Raw genomic sequence first — 17,785 nt, forward strand, 5'->3', positions numbered from 1 at the left:
ATTCCTTATGTACAGAATATGTGCCGAAGGCTACAGATGCCTGCCTGGCTTCGGCCCCAACCCAAACTATGGTTACACTAACTTCGACTCCTTCGGCTGGGCCGCGCTGGCTGCCTTCAGACTCATAGTACAGGACGCCTGGGAAAATCTTTATCAGCTGGTATGTATCTTTTCTAGTAACACGACATTCATTATGTACAGAATCTGTGCTGAAGGCTACAGATGCCTACCGGGCTTTGGCCCCAACCCAAACTATGGTTATACTAACTTCGACTCCTTCGGCTGGGCCGCACTGGCGTCCTTCAGACTCATAGTACAAGACTACTGGGAAAATCTTTATCAGCTGGTATGTACCTTTTTCGTGTTCCTAAACAACTAGAGATGTCTCTCAGGTTATTTATGTGGGGATGTCACTCTTTGAGGTATCTAAACAGAGACATCCCCACCGACATCCCCACAAAGACATCCCCACAAAGACGTCCCCACAAAGACATCTCCACAGTACAGAGACATCCCCACGGACATATCCTCACAGACACACACCCACACAGACATCCCCACAGATATATCCTCACAGAGACATCCCCACAGACATCCCCACAGATATATCCTCACAGATATATCCTCAAAGACACATCCCCACAGATATATCCTCACAGAGACATCCTCACAGATATATCCTCACAGAGACATCCCCACAGATATATACTCACAGATATATCCTCACAGAGACATCCCCACAGATATATCCTCACAGACACATCCCCACAGACATCCCCACAGATATATCCTCAAAGACACATCCCCACACAGACATCCCCACAGAAACATCCTCACAGACACATCCCCACAGATATATCCTCACAGAGACATCCTCACAGATATATCCTCACAGAGACATCCCCACAGATATATCCTCACAGATATACATGTATCCTCACAGAGACATCCCCACAGATATATCCTCACACACATATCCCCACAGACATCCCCACAGATATATCCTCACAGACACATCCCCACAGACATCCCCACAGATATATCCTCAAAGACACATCCCCACACAGACATCCCCACAGATATATCCTCAAAGACACATCCCCACACAGACATCCCCACAGAAACATCTTCAAAGACACATCCCCACAGATATATCCTCACAGAGACATCCTCACAGATATATCCTCACAGAGACATCCCCACAGATATATCCTCACAGACAGATCCCCACAGATATATCCTCACAGAGACATCCCCACAGATATATCCTCACAGAGACATCTCCACAAAGACATCCCCACAGTACACAGACATCCCCACAGATATATCCCCACAAAGACTTCCCCACAGACACATCCCCAAATAGACATCCCCACAGACACATATCCGCAGATATATCCTCATAGACAACCCCACAGACACATCCCCACAGATATCCTCAAAGACAACCCCAGAGAGGCATCCACAGAGAGACATCCCCACATAAATAACCCGAGGGAGATTTTCTCTACCTTTTTCCTTTTTCTCTACCTTTTTCTGTACCTAACTCATTTTGTATGTATTGCAGTACATAATATTGCATCAATATGTAAGAAATCACTAACATCTATAACTATGGTCAGATCAACATGTGCGTTTTATTTCAGATATTGGCGGTGGCAGGCCCAGTGCATATAATGTTCTTTATCGTGGTTATATTTCTGGGATCATTCTACCTGGTCAACCTCATCTTAGCTGTCGTCGCGATGTCTTATGAAGACGCTTCGTCAGAAACTGTGAGTACGCAGTCACGGCAGGTCACACCTAATGTTGAAAAAATATTTTCATTTTTGGTATTTCTTTTACATTCATTCTTATCCTAATTTCCGTTTTGAGATATTTTTGTTTTAGTCCTATTTAGGAGCTCTCAAATGGCCCACGAGAAAGAGCATCAGACTGTTGGCATATCGTTTTAGGCCACACCAAGTCCTTTCAGTGGATGGCATCAATGGTTTTAGGATATCAGTGTCATAAACAAGAGCGGCAATCGTAGCAGGTCTTGCTGGTACCAGAAAAATTAATGGTCGGGTCGTACTCCGTTAGCGGGTAGTATGGGGACAGATGTAGTGACTATTTGGAGTTTCCCCCTTTCAGTTGCTATGTGCTAAGGTACATTTTAGTGGCCTTTGCTTTAAGTTATCCTGAGTAGGATTTTGCTTTGCTGAACGCTAGCTATAGTATCACCTGTCAAGAAACATAAAACTTAACTACTGGAAACGTGAAAATCGTTGCATTCAAATGATAACACGTGTTAGTTGATTCAGACGCGGTTCACACCCACCAGACTTGTCCAGCTGGTGTCCATATTATCTAAACTTTCGTGTCATTCTTGTGGAAACATTTTGAGTGACTCACGTTATCACACAAATGTAGCCCGCAAAAAATACCCTGGTAATTTCCTCTGATTGCTTTATTAGTTTTTATAACAAACTCATGATAGAGATGATCCAGGCCGTTTGTCACTTTGTAGAGGTGATGTTATGTTACATTATCATATTCAATCTTTTAAAATTGAAGAATGATCATCACCTTTCCCTTCATCACAAGATCACTAGATGGATACTTTCTTGTCTGTAGGGTTTATATGCTGATGACCGACAGGTCAGACTCCGTTTATTATAAAAAGTAGGGCTCGAAATTCATTTTTGGGAATAGGTGCACTGGTGCACCCAACCTAAAAAAGTAGGTGCACAAAAATTTTTGGGTGCATCATATAAAACAAAATCTAAATACAGATCTTACTGCTCCTCTTCTGAGCATGAATCTGAAATGGGAGCTAACTTCAAAATCTCAAAAATGTACTTCAACAAATATTTTATTATTTTCTGACACTTAGACGTCAACAATATCCTGCATAAGCATGAAAGTTCATCTGAGTTGGTAAATTACATTACTTTTCTCCAACTCAAAATTTGACTCGCCAGAAATTTTCGACTGAATCAGCTGAGGAAGACTGAGTGATTCAGTCGAAAATTTCTGGTGAGTCAAATTTTGAGTTGGAGAAAAGTTTAAGTTTTTCATAATATCCTGCATACTATCATACAGTTGATATGTACAAAAATACCTACCAAAATATTTGGGTGCACTGGTGCACCCAGAGAAAAAAATTGGGTGCATAGCTCCAATTTTGGGTACACTAAGATGCACATGCACCCAGTATTTCGAGCCTGAAAAGGAACCGTGTTAAAATCGTCCTTATTTGTGATGCTTTCTGAAGAGATGAATAAGGAGTTCTCTAGCTGCTCGGGGTACAACAAGTGTAGCACTGCCTCGACTGCTGCCATCTCCACGCAGATTTACCGTCGTCGTGACAGTGGGCAAAAAACGCTACATCTGCTTGGAGATTATGAATGCTGCACACCTGACCGTAATGAAAAAATGACTTTTGAAGGGAGAGTGTAAATTGGAAATTGCAAAATAGTGAAAATGGAGAATACAAACCCACCGAATGGGAAAGGGGATTAATGAAAAGTATCTAAACGTACAAAAATTAATTCAAACCATAAATCACCATGACTGATTAAGTTGATAAGCACGGGTCGGTGTCAGCTGCGTTTAGAAAGTGACTGGCGAGTGATTGGAGAACGTTTCTGTTCAATGACAAGTAATGTTGCTGTTTGACAAAATTAACTACTATTTCATAATAGGTAATAGATACGTTCAAGTGAGGTGTGTATCTTACTGTTCGGTTGATTTAGTTGAGTTATTCATTCGTCAATCTATCAAGGCTTGCCAGGTATAATTCATTTATTTGTTTATCTATTCATTTATCTATTTATTTAACAGTAAAACGGGTCATCTTGCTTTTGAAGGGGATCTATTTTTCACTTTTCTAAAGGATGCCATCCACAGAAATCATCGGTGTAGCCTTATTCCGAGAAGGGCTTATTAATTGGGCCCGCGGCGCCCAGGCTAAAGCGAGCATCACCCATTACACATGTATTATAGGCAGAGGAAGAAGCAGAAGCAGCAGCGAAAGCTGCGGCAGAGGCAGAGGCAGAAGCGGCGTCAGAGGCTCAGAAAAGTGTAGAACTGGCATCTAGGAAGGTGATTATTGGTTGGGGGACTGGCGGGAAATATAACTGCGTTTCAGTACAACTCATAGTGCAAACCAAACTGAAATATTTGTTTGATTTGATATATAGAAGAAGGGATTTCTCTGAATTCACAAAGCATGCAACTTTGCATGATAAGAACAAAATGTACATACTCTAATACTAAAAGTTAGTTTCTTGATTTTCATATCATGAATATAAATAACGTTGCAATGTTAAAGTTATAGAAAAAGCATAAAACTTGTATGTATCTGTTACATCTGAGCTGATTTTGTTTCATTCATTTACAATAAGAATATCAGATTGTGAATTGAATATATATACAACAATAGTACAATGTACTTCAACTTAAAACATTCAAAGTTTACAATGTACTTCAACTTAAAACATTCAAAGTTACAAACAAAAATTAAATACGGAGATGGGATCTAAGAAACACGTACAATCTTCAAACTACATAGACATTGTATAAACTGGAGAGTGAACCGCCGCTAGGTACCGTGTGAGCAGTCTCCGACTGGTGTCTGAACGACTCCACGGCTAAAGTGGAAACCACACATGGTCAAAGTGGAAACCACACATGGTCAAAGTGGGAACCACACATGGTAAAAGTGGAAACCACACATGGTAAAAGTGGGAACCACACATGGTTAAAGTGGGAACCACACATGGTAAAAGTAGAAACCACACATGGTCAAAGTGGGAAACACACATGGTAAAAGTGGGAACCACACATGGTAAAAGTGGAAACCACACATGGTAAAAGTGGGAACCACACATGGTAAAAGTGGGAACCACACATGGTAAAAGTGGGAACCACACATGGTAAACGTGGGAACCACACATGGTAAAAGTGGGAAACACACATGGTAAAAGTGGGAACCACAGTCAGAACCACACCTGGTTACAGTCAGAACCACACATGGTCACACCTGGTTACAGTCAGAACCACACATGGTCACACCTGGTTACAGTCAGAACCACACATGGTCACATCTGGGTACAGTCAGAACCACACATGGTCACACCTGGTTACAGTCAGAACCACACATGGTCACACCTGGTTACAGTCAGAACCACACATGGTCACACCTGGTTACAGTCAGAACCACACATGGTCACACCTGGTTACAGTCAGAACCACACATGGTCACACCTGGTTACAGTCAGAATCACACATGGTCACACCTGGTTACAGTCAGAACCACACATGGTCACACCTGGTTACAGTCAGAACCACACATGGTCACATCTGGGTACAGTCAGAACCACACATGGTCACACCTGGTTACAGTCAGAACCACACATGGCCACACCTGGTTACAGTCAGAACCACACATGGTCACATCTGGTTACAGTATTTGTGAAGAATCCCTGTCTTGTCCCTAACTAATATGTAAACCACTCCTGACTAATGCGTGAACACCCCTGACTAATGTGTGAGCCACCCCTGACTAATGTGTGAGCCACCCCTGACTAATGTGTGGACCACTCCTGACTAATGTGTGAACCACTCTGACTAATGTGTGAACCACTCCTGACTAATGTGTGAACCACCCCTGACTAATGTATGGACCACCCCTGACTAACGTGTGAGCCACTCTGACTAATGTGTGAACCACTGCTGACTAATGTGTGAAACACTCCTGACGAATGTGTGAACCACTGCTGATTAATATGTGAACCACTCCTGACTAATGTGTGAGCCACTGCTGACTAATGTGTGAGCCACTCCTGACTATTGTGTGAACCACTCCTGACTAATGTGTGAACCACTCCTGACTAATGTGTGAACCACTCCTGACTAATGTGTGAACCACTCCTGACTATTGTGTGAGCCACTCCTGACTAATGTGTGAGCCACTCCTGACTAAAGCTAAGGTCCCAATTGGGAAAAGGGGCCCTGGCGGGTAGTTCCCGGGCTGTTTTTTACCACTTTCGGGCGGGAGCCCGACGTGGCCCCGCGGGGCACCCTGCGGCTACCGGGCTGTTTTTTGGCCCGTCGGGGCCCCGATAAGAATTTAATTCTGAGTTAAATTCTACCCGGGCCCCGCTGACAAAAAGACGCCGTGACCTCATCGTGAGAACACAGAGAGGTACCCCTCCGGTTGCCGGCATTCCACCGGGGCACATTTCTTACGTCACAGACCAGATGAACAGAATAAAGGTGTATACTTCGTAAACCCGGGTAAAATGGGTGACCTCACAGATCAAATGATCACAACAAATACGTGAATTCTGCATTACGTATAGGTCAATACAAGACATCGTCAGAGAATCTGCCGGGTACCTGCCGGGTGCCTGCCGGATACCGACCAAAGAGGGTGACAAAATTTCTAACAAAATGCTACTGAAGGAAACTTTTAATTGTGACCACGACAGCCGATGCCCGCTCGACTCCTGAACCCGGCCGGGGCCAGCCGGGGCTACATCCCCGACGGGCACCGGCGTAATTGGGATCTTAGCTTAATGTGTTAACCACTGCTGACTAATGTGTGAGCCACTCCTGACTATTGTGTGAGCCACTCCTGACTAATGTGTGAACCACTCCTGACTATTGTGTGAGACACTCCTGACTAATGTGTGAACCACTGCTGACTTATATGTGAACCACTCCTGACTAACATGTGAGCCACTCCTGACTAATGTGTGAGCCACTCCTGACTAATGTGTGAACCACTCCTGACTAATGTGTGAGCCACTCCTGACTAATGTGTGAACCACTCCTGACTAATGTGTGAACCACTCCTGACTAATGTGTGAACCACTGCTGACTAATGTGTGAACCACTCCTGACTAATGTGTGAACCACTGCTGACTAATGTGTGAGCCACTCCTGACTATTGTGTGAGCCACTCCTGACTAATGTGTGAGCCACTCCTGACTAATGTGTGAACCACTCCTGACTATTGTGTGAGACACTCCTGACTAATGTGTGAACCACTCCTGACTATTGTGTGAGACACTCCTGACTAATGTGTGAACCACTGCTGACTTATATGTGAACCACTCCTGACTAACATGTGAGCCACTCCTGACTAATGTGTGAGCCACTCCTGACTAATGTGTGAACCACTCCTGACTAATGTGTGAACCACTCCTGACTAATGTGTGAACCACTCCTGACTAATGTGTGAAACACTCCTGACTAATGTGTGAACCATTGCTGATTAATATGTGAACCACTCCTGACTAATGTGTGAGCCACTGCTGACTAATGTGTGAACCACTCCTGACTATTGTGTGAACCACTCCTGACTAATGTGTGAACCACTCCTGACTAATGTGTGAACCACTCCTGACTATTGTGTGAACCACTCCTGACTAATGTGTGAACCACTCCTGACTAATGTGTGAACCACTCCTGACTAATGTGTGAACCACTCCTGACTAATGTGTGAACCACTCCTGACTAATGTGTGAACCACTCCTGACTAATGTGTGAACCACTCCTGACTAATGTGTGAACCACTCCTGACTAATGTGTGAACCACTCCTGACTAATGTGTGAACCACTCCTGACTAATGTGTGAACCACTCCTGACTAATGTGTGAACCGCTCCTGACTAATGTGTGAACCACTGCTGACTAATGTGTGAACCACTGCTGACTAATGTGTGAGCCAGTCCTGAGTTATATATGGTCGACCCTTGGCTGGTGTATGAACCGTATGGGACACATTCGTCACATGTCGGGCACGTGTCACGTGTTGTTGTATTACGTTACATTACAGTTCCTAATGTCTTTGACGCACAACTACAGCACTGTGTACGGTGAAGCTGACATGTGAGAACCAAAACACGCGCTTTTACGTATTTCTTCGTGTTTATTTTCTGGATCAATTCTGTGGAAAGTTTTTCAACTTCTAACCGTTCATTTCTGTGCAATGCTGAAAATTGCCTTTCTACGAGGTCAGTAGTTTATTTTCTTTTGCTTCATCATGTGTTCGTTTTGTTTGTCCTAGTGTAGTCTACACATTATCACGGTCATATCACCCGTTATGCAATGCCTTTATTTATCACATACGCCATGCCAAAACTATGAATGATCTAGAACTATCATTTTTCAATAATGCCTATCTCCAATTGCTAAATGTATGACGAATTCTGGCAAGCTAGAGAATGTTACTTAATCTGCATAATTTCAGTGTTGTTATAATATGAAGGAAATATCCTGTGCATGATATCGCCTGCCACGAAACATTCAAGTTCAAGTACCTACCAGATATCATCTACTGAGTTAAAGTCATACGTCGTACCTGAATAGTGAATAATATCTGGTTGATCTTTTACATAACATCGTGTATTCTATAGCGCACAAACCTGTGAAAAATTAGAAATTATGTATGGAGGTCACTGCATGAAGTCCAAAATGCCCCGTTGTTTCCAGGGCTGGGCGCGTCAGTAAAATGGGTGTCTCTGTGATTCATGTGTTTGACGGGAAGTTACAGTACATTTGCACGGTATTGTATTCCAATGCACTTTGTATCTTTTACTATGATGATTACGGAAGGGTTGTGAGCATCTTAGTTACCAAAGTGTTACATGGATGCCCCGTGACTGTTACTAACGTGTACGGCTTTCTATTGACTGTTTTGCAGGCAGCTGATGTGTACGCTGACAGTGACACGTGCAGCAATAATGGATGTACCACCACTTCACACTCCAGCACATGTAGAAGAAGCCCAAACAGTCGCCACAGTAGATGCAGCGTCAAAAAAAGGACGCCCTCACAGCTGTCCCTCCTGACAAGGGCCACTCCTAGATCTACATCACGGTCGTCATTGAGCAAACTTCTGCACAACAACTTTTTTAGCAGGAAAAGGAGCAGAGATGAGCTACAGGACACGTTTTGTGAAAAAACTAACTCACAAGGCGAGCTTCAATCGCTGGTGCGTGGTTCATATTCAATTAACATCTAGTTTAAACTTATTTACATGTCGCCATCAACACAGAGGAGAATACAAGAATCATTTTCATCTGAGTGTTTGTAGACCAAAACTTTGAAGATGGCCTGATGCCCCGGAGTTTCTGACAGCCAGGTCAAACATCATACTTAATGATTTGTTGTGTTTGTAGACCATAACCGTGTGAACCATGTGAAGGGACATGAAAGGTGTAGCATAGGTGGGAGGCCCTCGGGCCGTCGGTGAAATACCACTACTCTCATCGTTTCTTTACTTACTGGGTGAGGCGGAAAGCGAGCCCCTCGCAATCATAATGAATCTGCCTCGGCGTTGTAGCGCGAGTGAAATGTTTGTCTGTAACTATATTGACACTTTTGAAACCAGGAGGAGGAGAATTTGTTATTCTTTTCTAAAAAGGTTATTTTCCTCCAATAACGCAACAATCTGTCGCTTAATTCATTCCGATGCCTTCTACAGGAATTCATTCTTTCGGAAGACCTACCATTTGTTATGCTTTTAGGTTTCTTCCTGTTTTACTTGTATGTTTGTAGTGTTTTTGTATTATTTTAATGATGTATTGTACATGTTATATGGGTTTTTTTACCTGAAATAAAGAATGAATGAATGAACAATGGATTATGTCCTTTCCACAGTCCAGCGTCAGCCTGCGCGGTTCGCCGTACCTGCAGCGGTGGGGCAGCAGAGGGAGTCAGTTCAGCTGGCGGCTGGGACGCTTCAGCGACAGGGAGAACCTTTTCTGTGACAGCTTCGGGGAAGACGGTTATTCTGATGAGCTGACGCTGGATGGAAATCGGAGCAGAACAGGGTCTTCTGATGTCTTAAAATCTCAGCTTGTAGACAGCAAGCTGCTCTTCCAAGAATGCAATGGAGACGTCCTCCACAGATACTGCAATGGCAATGCACCGTCACCGCTGGATACGCGAGGGGATCCTGTTCTCCTTCTTCTCCAAGAAAACATTCGCCTAAACCAAGTGTCCGATGTGTGTTCGCCTTCCCGACTGATGTCTTCGTCTTGTGGTCAACTCGTCAGTCACAGTTGTCCTCAGTTTCTAAACACGTGCTGCTGATATGAATCTTATTTCGTTTCTATTCGTTTCCTTTTCTCTCTATCTATCCGTGTCTCTTGTTTTCTTTAATACATGGATTTTACTTACTACGTCGTTGTCAGCGTATTATTGATTTTTCCTAAGTTTCAGTACAAAGTGTTCTGTATGTATCAATGTACTTTGTATATTTTGTTTGTAATCACCTGTGATCAAAATGCATTCTTAATAAAGTTTTTCTTGCCTCTATTATTAGTACGTAGATTATAACCCTATCTTTTTTTATTGTTAGATCCCATCTCTTATTCATTTTCCGGCTCAAATGAAAGGAAATAAATCAGATCCGAAACTAATGCTACTGATATCAGTTACTATTCTCCAAATAAAAAGACATGTTGGTTTGAGATTGTTAAACAATAAGATACAACTTTTCCATGCACATTACATGCGGAAAATGTCATCATCAAACTGATAGTTTTTCTTTTCTGTTTCATGCAGACAGCATCAGCTGCCGGTGATATAGAGAAGGGGGCAGGTATGACTCAGTGTTTGTCAGTTTCTCACTTTGAGTAAATTAATGGAGAAAGTTGCATTGCCATCACTCCAATATATAGGATTACTTCAGAGAAATGCTCCCTATGAACACGCATTTAGATGTCATTCATCCTGCCATGCACTTGTGCAACTAGTTGACGGCTAAAAAGGTACAATTGTACAATTTTCCACTCCTTTGGACTTGGTGGATCACAGACATTCATTACAAAGACTACCTTGCAACGGCTTGCATAAATTATACAGTTGAGTAGACGGTTGTTCATTTTAACGGCACCAATTCGCCTCATAGGGAGATACAATACAAGGGAGCTGCCTTGGACCGTTACTATTGACAATCGGAGGCCACCCGTGCCATGTGTGTAGACTATACTTTAGCATACACATGCGCACTTCCGGCTGATACACTGACGTCCTATATATTGAGAGCTGTATATCTATAGGTTGAGAAAAAATAACTGAGAAAAGGGTACGTCTAGTGGAGACCAGTGGCTGTTCTGTTAACACTCTCAGAATCACGTTGTTCTTCACTTGTGCAGGAGCACTGGACTATGATTCAGATGATGAAGAGGAAGAGACGCTTGCGCAGAAGCTGGACAGGATATTTTGCAGCTGGTCCTGCCCTCCAGCGTGGGACAACTTCGCTCACTTGTGTTTTCTTTTCATCTGTGACCCTGTCATGGAGCTGTTCATCACACTCTGCATCGTTCTCAACACTCTCTTCATGGCCATGGACTACCACGGCAAATCCGCAAACATGGAGTACATTCTCCAACAGGGTAACTACGTGAGTACGTTTTTCTACCTTTCTGATTCTTGTAAATTTTCTTTTTTTCTTATCTTTATTTGCTGATAAATACATTGCTGAAAACAAGTTTTAAATAGATGATCTGAAACCTATATTACTTATCGTAACTTACTTACTATATCGTAGCCTAGCATCTACAAGTTTTGGTGGCACATGTATACTGGTTAGTTGTCGATAGTCCATGGCATCGAAAGCATTCAAACAATATTTGTCATCTATCCGTAATTGACTATACTTTGAAACGTCGTAAGAGGTGTTTAACAAAGGTGAATTTTTCAGGCATTTACCGGTATATTTGCCGGTGAGATGGTATTGAAGATGATAGCCCTGGGTTTGAAGAAGTACTTCACTGTGGGCTGGAATATCTTCGACTCCATCATTGTGACGCTGAGTCTCGTCGAGCTTGGACTGGAGGGCGTGAAGGGCTTGTCAGTTCTCCGGTCCTTCCGTTTGGTGAGTTCAGGGAACATAAAGCAATATAATAAATACTACCAGGTCAGCAGAAACCCTATAATATGCATATGTACATTGTTATTGAAGGATAAAGGCACATGTAGGTGATCAATTTTGTCACTTAAAAACGTTGAAGATTTGTTCATAGTCAGCGATATTCATTCATTTTCTTTGCAGCTTCGGGTTTTTAAGCTGGCGAAGTCCTGGCCGACATTGAACCTGCTCATCTCCATCATCGGAAACTCACTCGGTGCCCTGGGCAACTTGACGTTCATCCTGGGCATTGTGGTGTACATCTTCGCAGTCATCGGCATGCAGCTATTCGGTGAATATTACACAGCTGAGGCGTTCGGGGGCACACTGCCCAGATGGCACTTCCAAGACTTCTTTCATGGCTTCATGATCATTTTCCGCGTTCTGTGCGGCGAGTGGGTGGAGACCATGTGGGACTGTATGCATTGTGCCGGCTCCGCGTACCCAGCCTGTCTCATTATGTTCCTCCTCACCATGGTCATTGGCAATCTTGTTGTAAGTATCTCTACATCCATGTCATACCTTCATTCCTCTCCCAAAATTACACACAGGAAGAGAAACGGAGACGTATTTTGTATTTAAAGTTGTCACAGGAAATGACGGAAGTAAGACGGGTACATGAAGGCAATAAGATATGTATTTCAAACGATAATTATTTGTATCTCAAATCCCACCTGAAAACATCTACATTAGAGACATTTGCTCCAAAGTATTCCGTCTGTACAGTTGATGAAAGGATTCACCAGAACATGAGTTGACCCAGTTAGTCTGATTACTGTACGTTCCTGGGTAGGTGGACACATACAGGTAACTCTTTGGCGGAACTTGGCATCCTATCACCTGGCAACAAAATGGTTCATTATCAAAATGCAGCTTCTATCAAATATGACATAAAAGAAAACTCGTCCGATCGAGAGTTAAACTGAATACACCGCTTTGTATTTGCTTCGTGGCACGCCTGGCCGACGAAAAAGCACACATTTCAATGCAAAGTTGAGAAAAAAGGACCCATCAGTCAGAACTTGGTGCACACGAAGCGTGTTTGACTGATTTATGGACGACTGTGGGATACACTAGGAGAAGCTCATGTCATGCTGTAGAATATCACCTGGCCCGGAATACCGGTAACGAACGTTATCATGGCCCAGGTATGGCATAAGTAGCTCTTCAGTAGTTGAACAAAGTATCTTAAACTTTTGTTCTCTCCACAGATCCTCAACCTCTTCCTTGCCCTGCTGTTGAGTTCCTTCAGTTCGGATAATATCGGGGAATCAGAAGGAACAGATGAGCCCAACAACCTACAGATTGCCATCGACAAAATAAAATGGTTTCCCAAGTTCCTTCTGTCGCTGTGCCTTCCCTGTATCCCCAGGCCCAAGAAAACATGGCCGCCGTACAGTGACCAAGGCGAGGAGGAGGAGGAGGAGGAAAGAGGTATACACATGATCGGTGAGAAATTTTTGCGTTGATTCATATAGCGACATTTCAATCTTTATTTGAAAACAGATTATGAGGGAATGTTACGAAGGCGTGAAACATCGGAAGGTTGAAAATGCCACCTTAATTTATTAGTATTCGGTCGTTTCCAAATCTCAACCGGTTTACTGAGCCGCCATTTGGCGTAACACAAGCAAATGGCTATCATGTGCACCGGACGACTTAACTTCAACAATTAATATAATAAATTCTAGTTAGAAGAAGTTTACACTTTGCCCTCCTAGACATAAACCATGATTTCTTTTTAGAAGGATTCTCTGGCGTACGTACATGTGTCATGTATGATGGATACTGGAAGGCTGTGTACTGGTTTAGAGCCAAAATCTAGAACACAGGGTATCTTGATGGGAGGATTTCTTGAGCGGACGTGTCTTCACTATTGCCAAACATGGAGCATGCAGTAAGTCATGTTTGTATGATTTTAAAATCTACCTACATATTTTTTACATGTTGATAGACGGACAAGCCATTATCATGCAGAACGGGTCGGTCAGTAAGTTGGAGGATCCAGACAAATGGAGTGCGTCCAACGGCGTCATGGTTCCCATCGCCGGCTTCGACTCGGAACTGGACATCACGGGGATGAGCCCTTCGCAGAAGGTCAGCCTAAACAGACTCAGCATAAACAGACTCTTTTCATCCCAATCATACATAATGTCAAAACCGTAGAAGAGAAAATACGGAGAAACAATTTGTGACAAAGATTTACAAGAGAACTAGGCACATTGCATTTTACGTCAAAAAGCAGTTACTCAAGCAACTGGATATGATTTGGAAACGGTCAGACGTTTCTTATCTTTTCTTGACTTGTCTGACTTTTGTTCCTTTTTCGACCTTCAAAAATTGTCTTCACTTTATTTGCATATCAATCAATAGTTTGTGCTTATAAACCTGCATTTCTCCTCTGGTCTCTCAGTCACTGACGAAAGCTAGTGGATACTAGCTGAAACGTCAGACGTTTTCAAAATCATATCCAGTTGCTTGAGTAACTGCTTTTTTGGCGTATCGTATTACCTGGATGTCTAACCTTCATCGACGTACATTTTACATGAAGTGTAGATGAATATTCCAGCGATGTTTGGATTTTTCCGAGCAGAAGCTGAACTATGATGACATCGATGAGAAGAAAGGTAGTAAGTACTCCTTATCATCGGGAAGTGTGACGTCCGGGAGTCTGGAGACATTGAGTGAGAAGGAGAAGGGGACGTTAGAAGCCGAGAGTACCAAGTCCCGCTCAGTCAGCACGCTGTCAGGGGACAAGAAGGAAGGGGAGGAAGAGGAGGAGGAACTCCCGACAAAGTGCTGGGAAGACTTGGACGAGAACGCCCCCGAGTGTTTATGTGAATGTTGCTACAAGTAAGTCTCATGAACATGTCAAGATGTCTACACCGCATAATGGCAACTGACATTTGAGGTGACCATCACATCACTTATACTAATTGAGAATTTCATTTGGCTTGATGAAGATGACAGAGAGATTGCCGAAACGTCGACACAGCCAAATATATGGTTATGCAACTAAGGAAACTAAGTTGAATTGTTTCGAGTTGAAACTACTATGATCCTATTACCAGTATTTGGCATTCTTGAGTACCGTGAACACATAAAACGAACACACAAACATACACATACACGTCGAAAACATGCCCTCCTGACGCAGGCAACTACATCTTCTGAAACTTTATTTGCAAATTTACTACTAAATATTTATTCAGCTTTCGTCGTCTACAGGATTCTGAGGTTATTAGAAAATGCAATAATGTGGAATTTTCGTAGTAAACAAACATGAATGACATTTTGTAACGGTTATTTCGACATGTTGAAGTGATGCCCATGTCTTTCCTACGGCATCTACAGAAACATCGCCTGTTGCGCGACTGTCGATGAAACCACTTGGGGTCCTACGTGGAACGCTATACGGGCGCGTGCGCACTGGATCATCGAACACAAGTGGTTCGAGAGTTTCATCATAGCCATGATTCTGTTTAGTAGCTTGGCTCTGGTAAGTCTTTTTTTTTCATTTTGCACTTATGTCCATAGTTGTAGTGATCCCCCCAATATCTTGCAAGCAATCTCCACGTTTTGGCTACATAGCTCAAATCTCTTGTCTTTCCTACAGCGAAAATGACATAGGACTTTATTGAGGATATCACAGAAACTCAAACTAGAACTTTTTGCTAAAAATGGCATTTTTATTTCATTATTTTTGCAAACTATTGTTTCATTGGAAGTCCATGTTTCTACCCACCAGTTGCTTAACTGATGACGACATGCCTTTTGGCGTTGATCCAGCGAAAGATGAATTCTTTGCTTACTATTCCTCATTTATTATGCAAATGACGCCTATGCATCTATATAGAGTGTATGTCACTTTTAATCAACTTACTAGGATGATCAGTCCCTGGATTTTAGACTAGCGTAAAAAGTTCGGGAAGGGAGGGGGAAATGCTGTATTTACTAGCAAATGTGCCATTCTTCGACCTTATTAGTTGTTTTATCTTGAAAGTTCATCTGTATTGGTAGAAGTCATTATGCAGCAAGTTTAAACTGTAATTTCCAACACAAAAAAATTGGACTCACCAAAATTTTCGACTGTACAACTCCAGTCTTTGTCGAGGAATGAGCAATCCACCGCTTCCGTGACGTCACGCAGATAACACACGTGCCTCCGTGAGCAGTGGATCATAGGTTGCAGAAGTCTGTGGCGCCCCCCGTCTCTGTTGAGGGATGGAAGTCACGTAAGCGATGGATTGTTCATTCCTTGACAAAGACTGGAGTTGTACAGTCGAAAATTTGGGTGAGTCCAATTTTTTTGTGTTGGAAATTACAGTTGAAACTTGCTGCTTATGAGTTGTTTGTTGCTTCCATCCCAGGCGATAGAGGATAGACATATCCGCCAACGCCCGACCTTGAAGAAGATTCTGGAATATGCGGATCTCTACTTTACGTTTATTTTCTTCTTGGAAATGTTATTCAAATGGCTCGGATACGGCTACAAGAAGTACTTCACGAATGCCTGGTGCTGGCTGGACTTCATTATCGTTATGGTGAGAAGGGAGTGAAGACAGCCTCTTTTATGCTCTAGTTTTAAAAAAAATACATTGATTATGGCAATATTGAGGTGACTGTCAAATGCCTGGAGTAGTCTGTATAGGTTCTTATCATTACCAATGTCGTACTTACTTGAGTTGTTATGATAAGCCATACGGCATTTCTGTACATGCGTTATTGTTTATGAATCAGTGTTATTGTTTATGAATCAGTGTTATTGTTTATGAATTTTTTGTTTCAAAACTTGACACTAATCATACATCATTCAATGTTTCATTGATTAATTGAGGCAAAGTGACTTCACGTCTTCCAGGACCTTCATAAAACTAACAGCAGCAGCATGTCACCACGCTTACAGATTATGTATCCAGAATAGACTCTGTCAATACTGTAACATGAATAGAAGATAAACAACACTTTATTTCAGACTGTACTTTATATTCTAATGAAAGATCTGTCCTTTTTTATCATATCAAAGAGAAGATCCCATACTTTGAACACCTAAGTGTAAATGATAAATTTATATTTTTGATGCGTCTAGACAAACCATGTATCACAAACATGATCTGTTCCCACATTTTCCACTGTACAAAAAAGCGAGAAGAAGTTGACCTCTCTATATTAGCTCAGTGACTACAACACTTTGTATTTGCCTAGTTTAGTACCCTGTATGTACCTTATGTATGTATGTCTAAGTCAAGTAGTGCATCTTTTGTCTCCAATTTTCTATATACGTTCGTTATGTGTCTGTTATATCTTGACCTGTACCTAGCCTGTCGTGGCATGAATGTACAATAAAGGTATTTCATTTCATTATTCCGACCAATTTCCCTCCAGGTGTCCCTCGTCAGTTTGGTGGCCAAAATCATGGGCATGGAAAACGTCTCCGCCTTCAAATCTCTCCGGACACTCCGAGCACTGCGACCTTTGCGAGCTATATCTCGAGCGGAGGGAATGAGGGTGAGGCTCTGGTGTCCATTTGTTTATTTTATTTGTTTATTGCCAATTTGCACATAAAAATAAAAACAGTATGTAATGAATATTTACAATCAAATGTGCGGGAGAACTCAAGAAACCTAAGGTTTTATCAAGTGGGTTCCCCTAAAATCCAATTATTACCTCTTTATACACACGTGTATTGTAAATAAGTGACAACGAAACAAATTAGATACAAATAGATTAGAAAAATATAAGAAAAAAATAAGATAAATATGAAAACAAGGAAAACAAAAGCAAATCAAGAAGTGGTAGATTTCGTCCGTCCATTTTTTTTCTGTTGCGTTTGTTTTACTTTTCTGGGAAAAGCAGAGTAAAACTTAACTATACT

General features: G+C 42.2%; 1 protein-coding gene across 9 annotated transcripts in view; it reads left to right on the top strand.

Annotated features, from left to right (window-relative positions):
- The window catches only part of LOC109467627 (sodium channel protein type 4 subunit alpha B-like), a 68,190-nt gene that overhangs the window by 41,687 nt on the left and 8,718 nt on the right, over window positions 1-17,785 (top strand). For 7 of the 9 annotated variants that reach the window (XM_019765652.1, XM_019765655.1, XM_019765650.1 and 4 more), the window contains exons 11-25: window positions 202-346; window positions 1,647-1,775; window positions 3,988-4,086; window positions 8,695-8,985; window positions 9,654-10,001; window positions 10,563-10,599; window positions 11,156-11,403; window positions 11,704-11,877; window positions 12,055-12,405; window positions 13,122-13,359; window positions 13,865-14,007; window positions 14,504-14,763; window positions 15,265-15,409; window positions 16,281-16,454; window positions 17,296-17,418. In XM_019765652.1, the coding sequence (XP_019621211.1) occupies window positions 202-346; window positions 1,647-1,775; window positions 3,988-4,086; window positions 8,695-8,985; window positions 9,654-10,001; window positions 10,563-10,599; window positions 11,156-11,403; window positions 11,704-11,877; window positions 12,055-12,405; window positions 13,122-13,359; window positions 13,865-14,007; window positions 14,504-14,763; window positions 15,265-15,409; window positions 16,281-16,454; window positions 17,296-17,418 (2,905 nt within the window). Of the gene's footprint in view, window positions 1-15; window positions 161-201; window positions 347-1,646; window positions 1,776-3,987; window positions 4,087-8,694; window positions 8,986-9,653; window positions 10,002-10,562; window positions 10,600-11,155; window positions 11,404-11,703; window positions 11,878-12,054; window positions 12,406-13,121; window positions 13,360-13,864; window positions 14,008-14,503; window positions 14,764-15,264; window positions 15,410-16,280; window positions 16,455-17,295; window positions 17,419-17,785 lie in introns of all 9 variants that reach the window. The other 2 variants (XM_019765654.1, XM_019765657.1) reach the window with 2 other exon arrangements.

This window comes from Branchiostoma belcheri, unplaced genomic scaffold, assembly GCF_001625305.1.
Source record: "Branchiostoma belcheri isolate BF01 breed outbred unplaced genomic scaffold, Haploidv18h27 scaffold185, whole genome shotgun sequence".
NCBI classification, from domain to species: domain Eukaryota; kingdom Metazoa; phylum Chordata; class Leptocardii; order Amphioxiformes; family Branchiostomatidae; genus Branchiostoma; species Branchiostoma belcheri.